The sequence below is a fragment of the Copidosoma floridanum genome, unplaced genomic scaffold (genome assembly GCF_036245765.1).
Source record: "Copidosoma floridanum isolate Cflo_tuat_1 unplaced genomic scaffold, Cflo_Japanese_pri ptg000046l, whole genome shotgun sequence".
Lineage (NCBI taxonomy): Eukaryota > Metazoa > Arthropoda > Insecta > Hymenoptera > Encyrtidae > Copidosoma > Copidosoma floridanum.
Genome location: NW_028321923.1, coordinates 410,841 through 429,168, shown reverse-complemented (window position 1 = coordinate 429,168; position 18,328 = coordinate 410,841). Strand labels below are relative to the sequence as shown.

At 29.9% G+C, this 18,328-nt stretch overlaps 1 protein-coding gene across 1 annotated transcript; it reads left to right on the top strand.

The window, feature by feature from the left end:
- Positions 1-2,802: 2,802 nt before the first annotated feature.
- On the top strand, positions 2,803-17,610 carry LOC149373070 (uncharacterized). The gene is made up of 3 exons (XM_089597980.1): positions 2,803-3,063; positions 3,151-3,210; positions 17,337-17,610. Exons 1-3 carry the CDS (start codon positions 2,869-2,871, stop codon positions 17,505-17,507), a joined length of 426 nt encoding a protein of 141 aa, XP_089454106.1. The 5' UTR covers positions 2,803-2,868; the 3' UTR covers positions 17,508-17,610.
- The last annotated feature ends 718 nt before the right edge of the window (positions 17,611-18,328 follow it).

Below are 18,328 nucleotides of genomic sequence, written 5' to 3'. Positions count from 1 at the left end.
GAAAAACTGTTTTTTGAATAAAAAAAACTAGTTTGGAAACAAAAATAAAGCATTGCTCTCTCATTGGATGGAAGCAGTCAATGTTGAAAGTGATGAGTCATTAGCTTGCAAGAATCAATGTTCAGTGTTTACTGTCTTGCAGCAAGATGTATTTTATTTCGAGATAAGACGTAAAAAACATATGGCTATTTAACGAACGTATAAGTATAGTGCCTTATAAAAGAGGGGATAAGCGTATAATGAAAGAACTAAATCGATTGAGATTTAGTGATTTTAAAGATTTTTTAAAGATAATTGTTAGTACCTAACGGCAGAACTGAAAATACTGACAATAACTATACTATACTAGCGGCCCACTGGTCTCGGCTTTGCCTGAGACTCACTAAATGAAAGACCGTAGTGTGTTGACATATATTGTGAAACGTTTTTAGTTCAAAATTTTACATCTTTTCCTGCACCTCTCAGAAAAAAGAATCTTCTTATAAGAAGCATATTTCTTTGGAATCCATTCAGTTAATTTGGCAAAATAATGAGCTGAAAAAGTAAAAAAATATAATTATTTTGAAAAAATCTGTGCGTTCCTTATTCCATAAAAAAATCGTTAGTCCTTAACAGCCGTAGATTTGCAATTTTTCCTCTAGAACTCTTTCTTGACTGAAGCTTACAGCAACTATAACTGTCTGGATACCTCAGGATGATCTTTTATGGCCTGTTATCGTAGCACTACACTGATTGGGAGAAAAACTATAACGTCTGAAGTGTTGGAGCTAGTTATAAATCTGTTTTCCAACATCTCCTGGTATTACGCCAAAAACGTTGGTGTCTACAATTTATTTCTTTTGCAGACTTAGTCGTTTTGGTGATCTAAGGTGGGAAAATTGGTTTATGATGCTAGCCCGTTGGAGACTGAGCCGTTTCCTCACGTTTGTTTTCCCTCTATAGCTGTTGCATTCGCCCAGTTCAGACCTGAAAGCGCAAATTGGTGGTTCCCGATTGAATACTTAGAGTTAAGAGAATAATATAGGGTCATCGTTTGCGGGGGTTCCTAGCCATGCAACGAACTCGTGAGATCTGCCAGTTAATGACTGACTTGGTTTAATAGTGGCTTGCTATACATAGTCTTTTAGTCGACGAATCGTTGCGGGAAACGGTAGTAAAAATAAATTTTCTTACTACCTCATCCAAAAATTCAAGTTTTGGTGGCAGTGTATGAAAAAAAAAGCCATTGTTTCTTTCGTATCGACGTGACACCTACATCGCGTATAGAGGGGTCAGAAGAAAAAATTGCCTGTTCCCTACTTTACTTAAGAAAGAAATAGAGAGAGAGCATCAGTAGTGCATAAGTATTAAGTACTTACTTATGCTGCATTTATTTATTTTTTTCAGACTGTTAGAAAAATTTTAAGTGAAAAGCACGCGTCCAACTCTGGTATGACTATAAATTTGTCGTGTGACGCATGCCATCTCTCTCGGTAATATGCTACGTAGTAAATTTCTAATCTTAGTCTGAATATAGAATCAAGTGACTATTGGAAAATATTATAAAAATCAAACATATGAGTTCTGCAGCAGACAATGCCCAGGAGTCCAATGAATAATTATATTAACTTGTATATATTTAAATGCTATTGATTTACAAAAATATTTTTAAAATAATAGTAACTATTAAAATTTAAAGGATTTTTAATAAAATTATGTTGTTCTGCCCCAAATATAACCTATCCCCATACTTAATACTTAAGCTAACTACTATGTGATGGCTCATGAACCACGAAATTTCAGCCAAACTAATTAAAAAAATGGTAGGGATCACACAGAACGTCACTTCATAACCTGCTCCAGCGGTTAACTTGGTTTTACCTTGGGGAGAAACTTTACCCCCGCAAGCTGATCATCAAGCTTTGTCTTTTGTAATATGATGTACTATATTGTAAGCAAGAAAGTTCAACCCTAGGTGGCTTCTAAAAGAACCGATGAGATTAATGGTTAAATAGGAAATTTTCAGGGTTAAACAGATAAAGTCAATACTTATAATGGCTCTGAAAAACATTTGTGGTAAACTTTTCAGATATTCCTTATTGTTATTCTTGATGATCAAAAGCTGACTTGTGGTTAGCTTGACTCTTACCCTCGGAGTCTGCGTGTACGGGGACCGTGCTGGAGGGAGAAATGCCGCTGACCAAAAAAATGTTTCATCTTCGGGTCATTCTCCAGATAAATAACGACTCATCGTTTGTCATGAACGTGGACTTGGAGAATAAATTCAATCGAAGCAATCACTTACCAAGCTCCACTTAAGGGTGGAGTTACATTTTTTTCTTTGTTTTTTTTTCACGTACTATACAAACACTTTTGACATTGATGTCTTTCACCAAGGAGACATAGCTCCTTCTAGACTCTCGCAAAATTATCTTTAGAGAATCGAGTTAATGTACGTCCATTGAAGAAGTATCTGTTATATTACTTTTATAACTTTTCTATTGATCTCTATGTAAGTAATTCCATGTTAGTTTGTTACCAACAGATTTTTCAACAGTAATTATTAAAGGTATGAAATCTAGTAAGGTCGTTTAAGTCTTTGTCTTGAAAAAAAGAAGTTTTGTTCAACAGCAAAAATAAGGAGACAGTTTTACTAGACATTTTTCTAGAACAAAGAACATACCTAAGCTCACACTAGCAGGTGTCATTAACAAAGTGAACCACGGTAATTTTGAGTAGGCAAGATAACAGGTATCAATTATAAACGTTAGTGATGTCATGAACGCTACGCGTACAGCAGCAAACTAGAAGCCATTATGTTGTTCGTCAGTTGCTCGTGAGACTTGTCATCTAGCACCTACGCAGTTATATAGTAGTAGTTGTAGCAAAATGTCCGATGATGAGGTGGAAAAAGAGAGGTTGGCGTATCATTACAGAGTCGAAGAAGAGCGTAGAGAGTATGGCTATATTGACTCTGGCCGTGAGGCTCGTTCAACCTTGTCTCTTAGCAACTCTTCTGAAGAGTCGAGGCAGTTAGATCTAAAACACAGCAAAGATTCTCGCCCGTTACCTACAAGTAACGAGGTATGGTCATTCGAAAACTGCAGTTACAAACATCAACTTGTATAAGATTTTTCTTAAAAATTTAAAAAAATTGTGTTTTTGTAATAGGAGTCTTATCGGAAGGAGTTTGATTGCACGGAATTTGACAAGGAGACAATTAAGGTCTTTGTAAGTATCGAAAATTTTTTTTCGTCTTTCTGTTTACTTATGTTTAAAGAATTTTTTGTATTGCATGTAGTATTATAAAATTGAAATCAAACAGACTCAAAGGATGTTTTTTTTTTTCGGAGTAGAAAAAATATTAAACCGTCGAATCTCTTATAATAGAGTGTGATCAATGTGCCTGAAGTTGATGTCATCAAAAAACTAACAGGCAGGTGAATGAAATCACAAAAAATGTTCAATAAGAAATTTGTGTGACTGCGACATAAATAGTTAAAATTTTTCCTATTATGATAGAAACACGCAAAAAAAAAAATAATATTATGGCGTAACCGTTATAGCGTTTTTTATTATTTAATAATTAGTTAAAATTGACCAATTTATTTCTTCGAATTTCATTTATAATTTTTTTTGGGTCATCACATTGCAAAAATAGCTGAGAATACTTTGTTAATTATTCGATTCTCTCTTTATCGGTACTGTTAAGATTATATAAAACTAATTTTGTTATCCTGGGCTACTTTGAGGGTTGGGTGTGCTCTCGGTAGGGAAAATAGGGTTCGCATCTGGTGCGTATCCAACTAGAGCTAGCACAAAACTGGTTCTTTGATGAAGTTACTACTGTGGACATTTAGGGATTGGGAAAGGAATAAGGAAACGGATAAGAGGCCTTTCATTACTGGAGGGGGGTAGGAAGACGTAAGGCAATTTTTGCTGCGAGAAGGTTGCCTCAACGCTCCTCAAGGAGCATTCCGTGGTAAAAAAAAACATGTGAACAAGCGGCTCAGCTTATGCAAAAACTGCATTTTTGCATTTAAGGCACGACTGACTGATACGAGGGAATATATTACTGTTTTTACCACACTGTATAAAAAATTGGTACTGTTTTGTGTAGGGTTGGTAAAAAAATGTACATATTCCTACATGATGGAGAGAAAAAAAAGCCTTAGAACACAATAATTATCGATCTTATTTGTATTTATTCTGAAAAAGCTAGTATTTTATCGATTCTTGCGATTTATGGCGTTAATTATAATATAAAAAAAACTACCTTTAAAAAAAAGTATAAAGTTATGCAAGTTTGAGATTATTGTCTCTGAAGGTATTTATAATCAATTATAAAAAATTAATTGCAAATGTAAAACATAATTAATTATAATATTAATTAAAAAAAATTATAACACCTGTAAGGCAAGAACGAATTCTGTTTTTTCAATTTAAATGAAGAAATTTTTAATATCATCTTAGCAGGAGAAAGTAGTGAAATCTAAAATTAATAGACAAATTTAAAATGAATCAAATTAAAATATTTTAGTATATGACAAAATAAATATCACATAATTGATTTTTTATTAAAAAAACTTTCTTCACGAAAAAAACTAAAAAGATTAAAGACAGCAAAAAAAATATTTTTAAGTAAATTGTATTTTTCGTTTTTAAGCAAAATGATGAAATGCGAGAAATATTCTTTGCACGTATATTTTATAACTTTCTAAGACCGAAAACCATATTATTTGTATACATTCTGTATACTGATAATACAGTTTTTGGTCTTAGGAAGTAATGAAATCAACAGAAAAATTCAAGTTTTTCTTTTGTAATAAGTAGTAATTTAATTGAATATAATACAATCATAAAAAATTTATTTCCGAGATAAAAAATAATTAATTATAATATATATTTAAAAAATTATTAATCCCATAAGTCAAGAATAAATTCAGTTTTTTCAATTGCAATACAGATATTTTTAATAGCATCTTTGGCATTAGAAAGCAGTGAAATCCAAAATTAATAGACAAATTTGAAGATAAATCAAATTCAGATATTTCAGAATATAACAAAATAATATATTTTTTAACATAAAAAATTTCTTCACGAATAACTGAACAGATTAAAGAAAGCAAAACATTTTTTACGTACACTGTATTTCCGTTTTTAAATGAAATGATGAAATGCGAAAATTTTTTTTTGCATACATACATTCCGTATGCTTATAATACAGTTTTTGGTCTTGGGAAGTAATGAAATCAACAAAAAAAATTCAAGTTTTTCTTTTGTAACTAGTAGTGATTTTATTGAATATAATAAACCACTGGAATAACACGGTTATATCTAACATTACTCGTGAATGATATTATATTGAATAATACAGTACGTATTACATAACTTGCCAGGACTGATTTTCGAGTTCTAGATGTTACATATTAACAGTAATAGATAATTTTTTGTATAACAATTCATCATTAATTAGTTTATTAATTTTATAAAGTATCTTTAAGTGTGCATTTAGTATAAATTCGTTTATTAATAATTTTTTTGATAAATCATAACAATTTTAAAAAAAATTTTAAATAACATTTCAATGGTGCTTATAAGTCAATCAATAATTCGTAAAATAAATGGACAAAAAAAAAGTGCGTACCCTGATAGAAATCGACCATTTTTTCAAAATTTAAATAATGTTTTTTCCAACCTTTTTCCAGCATTTTACAGCTATTTTGTCAAAATATAAAATTCTGGAAAAAGGCTAGAAAAAACGTTTTGTAAATGCTCACAAAATGGTCAATTGTCTACCAGGGTACAAATTAAATTTTTACTTTTCTATTTGTTTTTTTACAAAGAATTTGTTCTTTTGTACATTCAACGAAACGCAAGCTTGAGGAGCAAATTGAAATAACTTATTATAACATTTAAATAAAATATTTTTTTCTTGGTTGGTGATTAACTATTGACTTCATAATCAACTAATTAGAAATATACGAAAAAATTGTTTTATACATTCTGTTATCCGTAAAAACTTGGTATTGATTGTTCATTAAAAAACTCAAAAATCAGTCCCGGCAAGTTATGTAATACGTACTATATTATTCAATATAATATCCTTCACGAGTAATGTTAGATATAACCGTGTTATTCCAGTGGTTGATTATATTCAATTAAATTACTTCTAGTTACAAAAGAAAAACTTGAATTTTTTTTGTTGATTTTATTACTTCCCAAGACCAAAAACTGTATTATTAGTATACGGAATGTATGTATGCAAAAAAAAATTCTCGCATTTCATCATTTCATTTAAAAACGGTAATACAGTGTACGTAAAAAATGTTTTGCTTTCTTTAATCTGTTCAGTTATTCGTGAAGAAATTTTTTTTGTTAAAAAATAAATTATTTTGTTATATTCTGAAATATTTGAATTTGATTTATCTTCAAATTTGTCTATTAATTTTGGATTTCACTGCTTTCTAAAGCCAAAGATGGTATTAAAAATATCTGTATTGCAATTGAAAAGACTGAATTCATTCTTAATTTATGGGATTTATAATTTTTTAAATATATATTATAACCAATTATTTTTCATCTCGGAAATAAATTTTTTATGATTGTATTATATTCAATTAAATTACTACTAATTACAAAAGAAAAACTTGAATTTTTTTGTTGATTTTATTACTTCCTAAGGCCAAAAACTGTATTATTAGTATACAGAATGTATACAAATAATATGGTTTTCGGTCTTAGAAAGTTATAAAATATACGTGCAAAAAATATTTCTCGCATTTCATCATTTTGTTTAAAAACGAAAAATACAATTTTTTAAAAAAATTTGTTTTGCTGTCTTTAATCTTTTGAGTTTTTTTCGTGAAGAAAGTTTTTTTAATAAAAAATCAATTATGTGATAGTTATTTTGTTGTATACTGAAATATTTTAATTTGATTTATCTTTAAATTTGTCTATTAATTTTAGATGTCACTGCTTTCTCCTGCTTAGATGATATTAAAAATTTCTTCATTTAAATTGAAAAAACAGAATTCGTTCTTGCCTTATAGGTGTTATAATTTTTTTTAATTAACATTATAATTAATTACGTTTTATATTTGCAATTAATTTTTTATAATTAATTATAAACACCTTCAGAGACAATAACCGCAAACTTGCATAACTTTATACTTTTTTTTAAAGGTAGTTTTTTTTATAGATTTCATAACTTTTCTGATAAAAATTCATTTCTTAGAATTTTTCAGGGGATTGGTTGTATGATCAAAATTCTTCTTTTTCAAAAATTACTTATTATAATTGAATATGACTACCTTCAGAGACAATAACCTCAAACTTGCATAACTTTATACTTTTTTTTTAAAGGTAGTTTTTTTTATAAATTTCATAATTTTTCTGAAAAAAAATTCATTTCTTAGAATTTCTTAACGGATTTGTTGAACAATCAAAATTAATTATTTTTTCTAAAAATTAATTAATATATTTAATTAAGTATACCTTCAGAGATTGATCCTTGCGATTTATGGCGTTAATTATATTCTACAGATATAAGTTTTCGTTACAAAAAAGTTATACTTTTTAAGATCTATGAGTTTAACGGTCATTTCATAATCTGAAATGTTAATAAAAAAAAATATAAGTAAGTTAGGTGGAGGAAAACGATAACTCTGCAATTTTTTGGCATTTTTATGATTTATAGCCCAAATTTAACATCATCACTAAATGTGATGATACAAAAAAGTTGTATTTTGACGAGACCTTCAACCATCAAGATTAATGTATTACCTCTTGTGCAAAACAAAAAATTTGGATACGGGAAAACGACTTTTTCTTCATTTAACAAGCACTTTCGGCCCTTGTAACGTAAGTGTTACCTCGTGTGGTACATCCTAGGTAAATATGTTTTACGCAAAAAAGTTGTATTTCAATATAATCCACAACTTTTTCGTTCAATATCATAATTTAAAGTACACAACAAATAATTTAAATAAGAAAAAACTACGTTTTTGTGATTTTGAAGCACTTTTTGGCTCACAGAATGTTTGGGTTACATCCTGGACGAAAATTTGGAATACAAAAAAGTTGTATTTAAAATATAGCTACAGTTTTGTGGTTTACATTGAATCTCAAAAATATCATGTTTTGAAGTTATAGTTAAAAAACTATTTTTTTTTTACTGAAAATACCATCTCAAAACGACTGCCATTTTTTTTCAAAAGAGAAAATCTTACGGATCTTAAGCCATCACGTAAGACATAAAAGACGAAGCTATTTGTTAAATTTCAGCCTAATCCAATAAAGACTGCATAAGTTAATCAAAAAACTTGATTACGCCCATAAATATATACATACACCCCTGACGCTGAGGTCCACGATCGCAATTTTTTCTTAACTAAAACATTTTTTTACACAAAAACAATAAGTTTTAAAAGTACTTACACTTTTCGCTCTGGCAATAATATAAAGCACTCCTGAGTATCAGTCGTGCCGAAAAATCACAGAGGTCCTTGCCTGAAAAGTCGCACGGGCCTTGATCCATTCCACAACCTGGCCGACTGAGCCACTGCGCGCTCGTTTATTAAGATTCCATGTATGACTACATATACTTAGTACTTGTATAGAAAAAAATCAGTGGACAGTGAGTGCTTGGGTACTCAAGTTACAAGTTTTTTTTCTGTAGAATCATGTGGCAGATAATATGATTATAAATATAAGTATACCTTTTACGAAACTTTATTGTAAACAATGGTGGTGCAAATATCGTATAAATAAGTATACCTGTGTTGATTGAGTATGGTTATAATTAATATTTTAATACTTAATAAGTTGACATTATAAACAACATATTATCGCACAATACAATATAAAGAATATAGAGACTAGCCAGTACAAGACTGTAGGATTTCATCGAATCTTCCGTTGATTTCGAAACTACTTTCTACTGCCTACGCTGATTACATTTGTAACGTCACGCTCACATTTATCATATATGCTCACATACTTATTCCTAATTCATTTTTAGTATCTAAAATATTACTGTAACTCAGAAAATAAGACAAACCATCATGTAGTACCACTTTCTTTGATAGCAAGGTAGTAAATGCCAGTGAATAATGTTTCTTTAGGATGTTCATCACACATAGGATTTTAGACAAATATAATTGAAGTATTAAAAGTATACTCAAAATACCATAAGAAATGCCCAAAAAAAATTGCAGATCGATCAATCATACCATCTTTCACATGTTTACTTTTAAAATTTTGCTATTTAACATGTACCCTTATGAAAAAATCTTATAAAATTATTTTTTTTAAATCTGTATAAACCTCGGAAGTTTTGTTTGTGTGAAAAATTACTTTTAAATAAATCCGATTCATTTTCAAGTGGATCTATAACTCTTTTTTTTTCTTTTAATAAAACAAAAAAAAAGAGGTCAAGTATGCGTAAAAGCTCGTATGTAAACTCATTCTATATAAGAAATAAAATATTACGCACCTATTAAGGAAGGTTAAAAATGTCGAAGATTATATGTAAGTTAACGCCCGAGACAGAGCTAAGGGTTGATAACGTGAAATCTAGGACATTTTATAACCTCCGAACGTGGTGTGTATTCTAATTTTCATCAATTCTGCGTCGAGAGAACGGATTTTGGTCCTGCAAAGCGGGACGAAAGGTCCTTTTTTCGGCGCAGTATAATAAAAAATAATTATTTTCAGCGTTGTTGCCTATATTCACGCTTCTCCCACCTTCCTGACTTTTGTTCTCAATTACAGAGAAAAACTTGTCAAAGAAGAAAACGCAATAAACAAGAATTACTGTATTTATACAGTACGGAAGTTCTTTTTTTTTTATATAAAAATTCTGGAAAATGTTAAAATGTACAAACAATAATAAATACATTAATCTTAAAAGTAACATATTAATCATACATAAATAAATGTTTATTAATACATATAAAAGCTGTTCTGCTGATTTATATACTTTTTTCTGAATTTTTGAAAAAAACATGTACCAAAAAAAGTTTATTTTATTAAATAACTTGTCTATTTTGTGTCTAATGAAACTAAATAAATAAATACACAAAAAATGAGGATTTACATCAAAAATAAATTACGAACTGTAAGAAAAAATGAAGTAGTTAGGTTTTAATTATCGGGCCCGCTTACAGCAAAGTAGATCAGGGGCCTGCCCAGATTAGGTCTCACAACTTGTACAGTATCCAAGAATTAAATTAAATTTCTTTTGGTTTTTTAGAATGCGAAAAAATGTTGTTTGCATTATGAACTTGGGGATCCTATGCTATGGAAAAATTAACAACTCTATTTTTTTATTTCAGGCTTTATCAAAACTATACATTTTTTTTTTTTTTTTTTTTCATATATATTAGAGTGCTCTACGTCCGGCTCCTTTAGTAAGGGCACTGCTATAGGCACTTAGCACTTTGGAGACAGAAGGAAAGAGGGATGGGAGGCCTCCCATTGCTGGAAGGGGGGTAGGGGGGAAATAGGCAATTTTTGCTGCGAGAAGGTCGCCTCAACCCTCCTCGAGGAGCATTGCGTGGTGAAAAAGCACATGTAAGAAATCACAGGGGTACTTGCCCGGAAAAGTCGTACTATGGCCGGAAATCGAACCACGGTCTCCCGCGTGCCAATCTACGACCTAGCCGACTGAGCCACCGTGCGCTATAAAACTATACATATTTAAGGAATACACAACCCCGTAACCCTCATTTATCCCTTTTTCATATTTTAACCTCAAGCCACAATTATTTTTTACCTGGAGTTTGTTGTGCCTTGAGGAAAAAATATTCCTTGGTTTATAAAAAAAAATTTTCAGATTAATATCTTTTTATACACTGTTGGAAGTTACAAAATGTGAGAAAAAACGGAGTAATCAGGTTTCAAGTATCGAGCCTACTTACAGCAGAGTTGATCAGAAGCTTGCTCAGTCTGTGAAAGGTCGTGAATTTACATCTTTTAAAAAACGGTTTTTTTTTTTTTTTTTTTTTTTTCATCTAGAGAGATCAGTAAAAAAAAAAAAAATAAGCAAAATTTAAAATGTGTGTTACAGTGTGGTGCGATAATATTAGAAGGTATAGGAGAACTGAGAACTGGATGTACGTCAAGAAGGGCGGGGAAAAGGGGAAGAACCAAACAAAATTAACTTTTGTTATACTTTTTCTCAAGGTCACGAATCTGAAATCGTTGATTTACTCCCTAGGGCAGAACGCGCCTATAAAAGTATAACTACAAAAAAACTGTATATAGCCTTACTCTATACCTATAAGAGTTATGTTAGTTAATTTTTTTTATTAGCGTTAAGATGGCTACTACATTTGCCAAATTATTCCACTGAAGACAGTTAATGTTGTGTAATATATGTTACATTAGCTTAAGTGTCAAAAACTAGCGTGTGAGACTCTAAGTCCCCCGGTAATAACGAAGTTCGCGCATGTATTTAGGAATCACATGTATACTGTAAAATACAAGGTTCATAAATACATGTAAATTTAATATGTTTTTTTTACGATTTATGGCGGTATATTTATGTTTTACCTGTAATTTTGTCATGTATAAAAGGCTTTGGAACTTTTTAAAATGATTTTTAAGGTTATTGTTGGGTAAAAAACAAGAAATATGTCCAACATATTTTTAATCAATTCGCAAATATGCTAAAATTTTTCCCGAAGATTTCTACCTCTATTTTGTAGAGAAACATAAAACACCGAAATTTACGGTTATGTCTTGATATAACTCAACGCCTCTTTTTTCGTGTGGCACGGTATTTATTGCACATTCAGGAACGTGTGAAATTTGTTATTATTGTTCTACTTTGCTTCCTTTTAAAAATATGGCGTATTACGTCACATTTGGAGATCACACCATATTATAAAAACCCGTTTAATCAATACCGGCTATCTGCATCGATCTGCCATACATGCAAAAATTACCTAATAATGTACTTAATTAAAGAGACAATATAGTAATGATTAAAAATTAATATAGAATTAATATTAACTACTATATTCTATACATATACGCGCAGGCAAGCATGTACACACTTGCACAGTAATAGTAGAAAGTACATATACAAACAGTTATTATACATGTACACTTTCATGGTTTCATCCATAATTCTGTACATTAGTTACACACACATAAAAATGTGCATGTATACATTATATACGTGTACACTGCACACAGAAACATACTATGAGTAGGCAATAGAAGTATGCAAAACACTAAATGCTGACTGTAGATATATATATATATATATATATATATATATATATATATATATATATATATATATATTCCTATACTATATAGTAATCTCGATGGGGCATTCCACACAACCCCCCACAGCCCCCCACCGCCCCTCCATAAAATAAGGTGAAAACCGGTCATTTTTTCCCTTATTTTCACATATCGCAGTTTTTTCCTAAACTCCCCACAGCCCCCTGCCCATTTTTTCGTGACCCCCACCGCCCTCCCCGCCGTCTGCCACACTTCATTTAGAGACCGTGGATGACATCGTATTTATCGTATTCCTTGGACCTTGATGTGTATACAGACGTGTACGTGTCGTATTTGGATTAGTCTATTATTTTTAATCTGCTTCAATGTTGAATTACTTTAAGACAAAACTGTCTTATCGACACGATTTATCTCATCGTCAAGATAAATTTAAAGTCATAGTTGAGTTATAGGGCGTCATTGCGCAAATCATCATTATTATTATATATTGAATATCAAAGTTAACTGTTATATTATATAGTTGACTGTGTGGGGCATTCCAAGCAACGTTCCACCATATAAAACCATTTACATTGGAAATATTAAGATTATTAAGTCATTCATGTTTTACTCAGAGTCTTTAAAAAAAAATGTAGTTTAATACATCATAAAAATAATACGTCATATATATTTTTGTACCGTAAAAATGTTTATTTGTGAAGAATGTTAACCAATAAGAACATGTTTTGTTTCTTACAATATATTTTGTTTTCATCAATTTTTTCACAGCACCCAGGAGGTAAATAGATGGACTTTATACATACAAATAATATAAAACCATTAAATTTATGCAACTCAATACGACGAAAAATCAATTTATATCAATTGTATTTCCATTTCTTTGTAAGTAGAAAAATCTTGGGGCGTTAAGCTTTTTTTTGTTAGCATTTATGATAAACTACAAGTAAATTTTTTATGCGTATGTATTATATTATTTTATATACTAATGAATAATACCAATACATACAAATATTTTAAATACATTTAGTTTATCATTATTGCAAACCGTAAAAGTTTCGCATTAAGATGACTTCTTTTATGTGTCAACTTATTAAACCCTATCAAACGAGAAAGACTTAGGTCTATTCCTATTCTGTTTCGAATTAATGTTAAAATTGGTCAAATTGGTACAATTGCTACAACATAATATAGATTGATGGGATGTCATATTCAGTGATAAATTTTGTCCATACATATTGGAATATTAAAATGATATTGTTATTATAAGATACACTAATTTCATGATCAAAAATTTTTTTTCAAACTATATTTTTAATATCTAAAATGTTTTCTCTATCGATTTGAATAAAAATGTCCATTTTTATTTTTGCATCTCGATAAAGCTACGTATACTTGACAATGAGAAAAAAGAGGTTTTTTCAAGTATTATCCTACATTATCAAAACTTTGACCTTGAGACTTGTTTATAGTCATAGCAAATGCTACGACTAATGGGAATTGTTTTCTTTACAAAATAAAGATTAATAATGAAGTATTTCCAATATATAATGTAGTTTTAGGAAGAAAAACTTTATTACCAACTTTTTTTTCCGTAACTATTTTGCCTTCTGTGTTATACTTAGACAATTTAGTAATTTGCAATCGTGTAGCGTTACATAATCCGTCTGATATACTCAAATTTCGAGTTAACATTACCGTTGTACCTATTTTTGATTGAAGTTCATGAGGTGGCAAGCCTTTACGAATATTGTTTAACATTTACGGGAAAATTTTTATAAATATTATCATCTGATTTGTCTTTGTCCCTCCATTTAATTTACTTAAAACTTTATTGTTCAAGCAAAAAGTATATTTACTATGTAAAGTTAGTATTACATTATTACCAAAACAGTTGTTGTTAATATTAAGTATTTTAGTACAGACATCATCTGTTATCCAGGATTTAAGAATGTTAATAGTTTCTGTGTCCCCTTCTCCAAATCTTAAAAACAATGTTGAGAAGTCTTTATCACTAGAACGAATTTCATTTTGTAATCTTAAAATTTTGAAATACTTCCATAAAAATGATAATTTAATAGTTTCTTCTATTATCGTGGTTCTATTACCATTTTTTATAACTGGGAAGATTTGTCAAAAATCTCCTCCTAATTCTATAAGTTATTACCAAAGCAGAGTTTTGTATTACACAAGTCTCTTAACGTACTATCAACGATTTCTAGAGATTTTTTCGGAATCATGGAAGCCTCGTCCCATATATTTAAATCAACTTCCCTTAATTTTTTTTTTTTTTTAAATTCTAAAAATACACTATCGATATTATCTAAATCTAAAGGTAAACGGAAAGTTCTTTGACTGGTCATACCTTTTGTTAGTAATACAGATGCAATTACTGTCCAAAACATTGACAAAATATTGGTACGCCTAGAAAAAAAAGATTTAATAATAGTCTCATATAAGTAGGTTTTACATGTGACTAGAGTAATTAAAACTTTTCGTTGTTGAAAATTTAATCAATAAAAAAATGATGTATCACTTTTTTCTTTAAACATAACGGAGAGTTCTAAAAAAAACTCTAAACGTACCACAATACTACCTTCTGCGTGATGAGAAAATTTACTGATTGATATGTAACTAATGCTTAACAATGTGGATTAAAAACTTTACTTCCTCACAAAATTGTGGGCATCAACCTTTTCCCACTACCAGATAAAATTGAAGGGCTCTTCTTTTGAGTTAGAACAGTAGGGGGTTGGCACGCGGAGAGCGCAGAGAAGCGAAGCCCCACTAGTATATATATGTACGTATGTATGTGTGAACGTACGTTTTTACCGTTTTGGTCCTCAACCAAGAAACGCCTAAAGAAGTTCTCACATCAGAAAACTTGATCATTTTCGAGAACTATCAAGTCTTGTGTTATGTGTAGGTGAAACTCGAATTCGTTTAACAAAATAATTCCCCATTTTGTTTTTTTACCAGTGAGTGCACATGAGCATTGCAAAATCATATTAACGCAGCCATCTAAGAGTGCCAACACACTTCCCTACATTCAATCTTCTCGAACGTTTATTTTTAGGTCGCTTGCTCTTGCTATCTGTTGCTATCTCTATTTTTTATAGGTCGCTTGCTCTTGCTATCTCTTGCTAGCTTTCCCTATTTATTTATTGATTTTAATATTCAAATTTTCCACCAGTTTTCTACTGGTTATTTGATCGTGGCACCTGAGCTTAGATGGATGTGAGAGTTATGTGTAATGCATGTCAACCAAAAAAGTGCTTCCATTCATTTAAATTACATTGGCTTGCAAGAATTTTTTCTTGACCTTGATATAAAGCGTAACAGGAGTGGATTTTGCTTGATTCTCCCCTTCACCACGCCTCTCATGACTTACTTCCGGTTTCCTCTCCACTACATGATGCCACAGATTTTTAAGTTTATAAATTTTATCTTTTTTTCTTTTAACCGATTCTAAAATAAAAAAATTTAGAAAAAAGTCACAGTTACCAAAGTGATTTGGAACCCCCAGCGTCATACTATTTTGTGACCGCGGCTCTTACCTACTCTACTGTGAGCAGGCCGAACATAGTAAAATCAATTACTTCATCTTATCTTACAGTTTGTAAGTCATTTTTCACAAATATTTTTATTTATTAAACATCAATGTTTTTGGTGTTAATATAAATCAAATGAATAATCAATTTACTTGATAAAATTTTTTTTTTTTAAATGTTTTTTAAAAAAAAACAGGCAACTAGCATATTCTCGCAGAGCACCTTTCCAATTGATTGATGATGATCTATTCCTACGTTTTCAATTCATTTACGATTCAAGTAACACTTTTTTCTTTAGTGTCTTTTTTCAGTGTCTCGTGTATTGGTCGTGTCTTATATGCAAAACAACGCGTTTTACAAAAATTCAGCTACATATTTATACTTGCAAAATTTTCACCAGTGCGGTATTTACAGAAAATCACTCAATTTTAATTTTTTTTTGGAAATAAATTTTCCTCTGCATCCTTTCTAACATTTCTAAGTTATTCGTTTTAAAATTATATCAAGAATAAGCGGCTACAGAGTGGTAACAGAAAGTAACGGTCTCAAGAAAGATACGCTGTTCAGAAAAGCATCTTGAATAAAGGTTCTTTTCCGTCAATTATTCCGATAAATAATCGTCCGAAAAATGTTAAGCACATCACAGTGTTTATGTTCAGTACTTTTTTTTTTATTGGTAATGTATATAAAAACTATTAATTTGCATGAAATTAACAAAAAATGTTTTGCAGTAGTAGTAGTAGGAGAAGTAGAATTTTTTTTGAGTTTAAACAGCGAATTAATTTTTAGGCAATCATAATAAACACTAATTTCCTGATAACTATTATTAAAAATATGTTTAAATTTCAACTGTTATGTTTTTGATTATGCTAAAATGTTCTCTATTAAGTAAAATTGGTTGCAAATTGCTGAAATACAAGATTTCAGAGTTGTAATTATTATTTTGTATTGCAAATTGAACTATATAAAACATTAAAGTCATAATTAAAAAAGTTCTTTTTTCCCCAACATTAAAGTTCTTCGTATCTTTAATAGAACTTACTTTTAAACTTTGATCCAGTAATGCTGCAAGGTTAAAAGAAGCTAAATTTTAAAGTAATAAATCGTTTCATGACATCTTGTTGAATGTTAGATAAAAATCATTGAAAAATTAGAGATGTTAATAAAGTTGCAAACCTTTGAATTTTAAACAACATTTTCACACTTGTTTGCACAATCACTTTGCCAGAAATAGGTGGTAGATGGTCCGACAATAGCACTCTTCGGTAGATAATCAAATAACTGACAAATCCTCTCAAGCTATTTTTGCAATACGATATCCCAAAAAAAGTTACAAGCAGGATTAGAAGAAAAAATCTGATCGATTTTTTCTATTTGTTTGATAAGAAACAAAGCTGGCACGTTTATGCCCCAAAAATATTTTTCTATGTTATCTGATTATAATACAAAGATATTTTAACAAATTTTTCTGGAGTTAAAAGACAATTTTTTACTACATTTCTCATCAACCTGTTAATACTTGTCAGTTAAAGCAATGTTTTTATCTTTTAGGTCAGAGGTAAATCGATATTCGTTCAGGGTACCAAGAAAAGTCAACTAGGCGAAACCACGTTGATGTTTGACCCTCCAGATCAGTGTGATTTGGATAGAGTTGAGGCAGGATTCCACTCCGATGACATCTTATATGTTCGCTTTTTTTCAAGGAACGAGGCAGATGTCTAAGTATAGACAATTGAAAAATGTCACAAGTTTTTAAAAATTTAGTATATAAGTAGAAGAAATGAAAAAATGTAAAAAATAAAAGAATAAAGTGTTTGTATTTTCATTTTAAATCTTTTCTTATCTACAAAAATAAGCACAATATGTTGGAGTCTTCATAGTACTGGTCTTATTTATAAAAATAAAAAATCAACAAATAATAGTCAAAAATCTTTGTTAGCTGTTTATTAGATTATATAAGTTAGAAACATATTTGTCAAATAATATAGATGAATTACTGATCTTATAACCCTTCCCTGCTGTGAGATCTAATGTTATTTCTGTAATTCCGGTATCTAAAGAAAGTTACCACAAACAAAAGTACTGACTTAATTACCATGCATGGATATGTGATTTATACATTAAAAATTATAAATTATTTATTCTATGAAAATTAAAAAATCTCACGATATATAATGTTTCTATTTCTAGTAAAAAGTAAAATCATTTTAATTTTTTTATGTACTTAAAGTGGTACCAAAAATTTAATTGCCATAGAAATGGGAACATAATTAATGTTCGTACAAAAACCAGACATTTTTGGGGTTCTTAGCTTTTTTTGTTTAAATTAAATTAAAAAGTTACTGACTTGCAATTTTTTCACATGATTCATTATACTATAAAATTTAACAATAATATGCATTTTACATAGAGTTTGGAGTTATAATTCTAAATTAAAAAAATCGGATATTAGTATTAGTTAGTGTACTAAATCGTTTTTTACAAAAAATATTCTAAAAATAATCTTATACTCCTTTTCTTGTGATAAATAACATATAAGTCAG

Excerpts from the sequence above, each read along its gene's own strand:
- LOC149373070 (XM_089597980.1), top strand. The coding sequence starts at position 2,869 with ATGTCCGATGATGAGGTGGAAAAAGAGAGGTTGGCGTATCATTACAGA. Across the intron at positions 3,064-3,150 it reads CGTTACCTACAAGTAACGAG|GAGTCTTATCGGAAGGAGTT; the intron begins GTATGGTCATTC and ends TTTTTGTAATAG. Across the intron at positions 3,211-17,336 it reads AGGAGACAATTAAGGTCTTT|GTCAGAGGTAAATCGATATT; the intron begins GTAAGTATCGAA and ends TTTATCTTTTAG.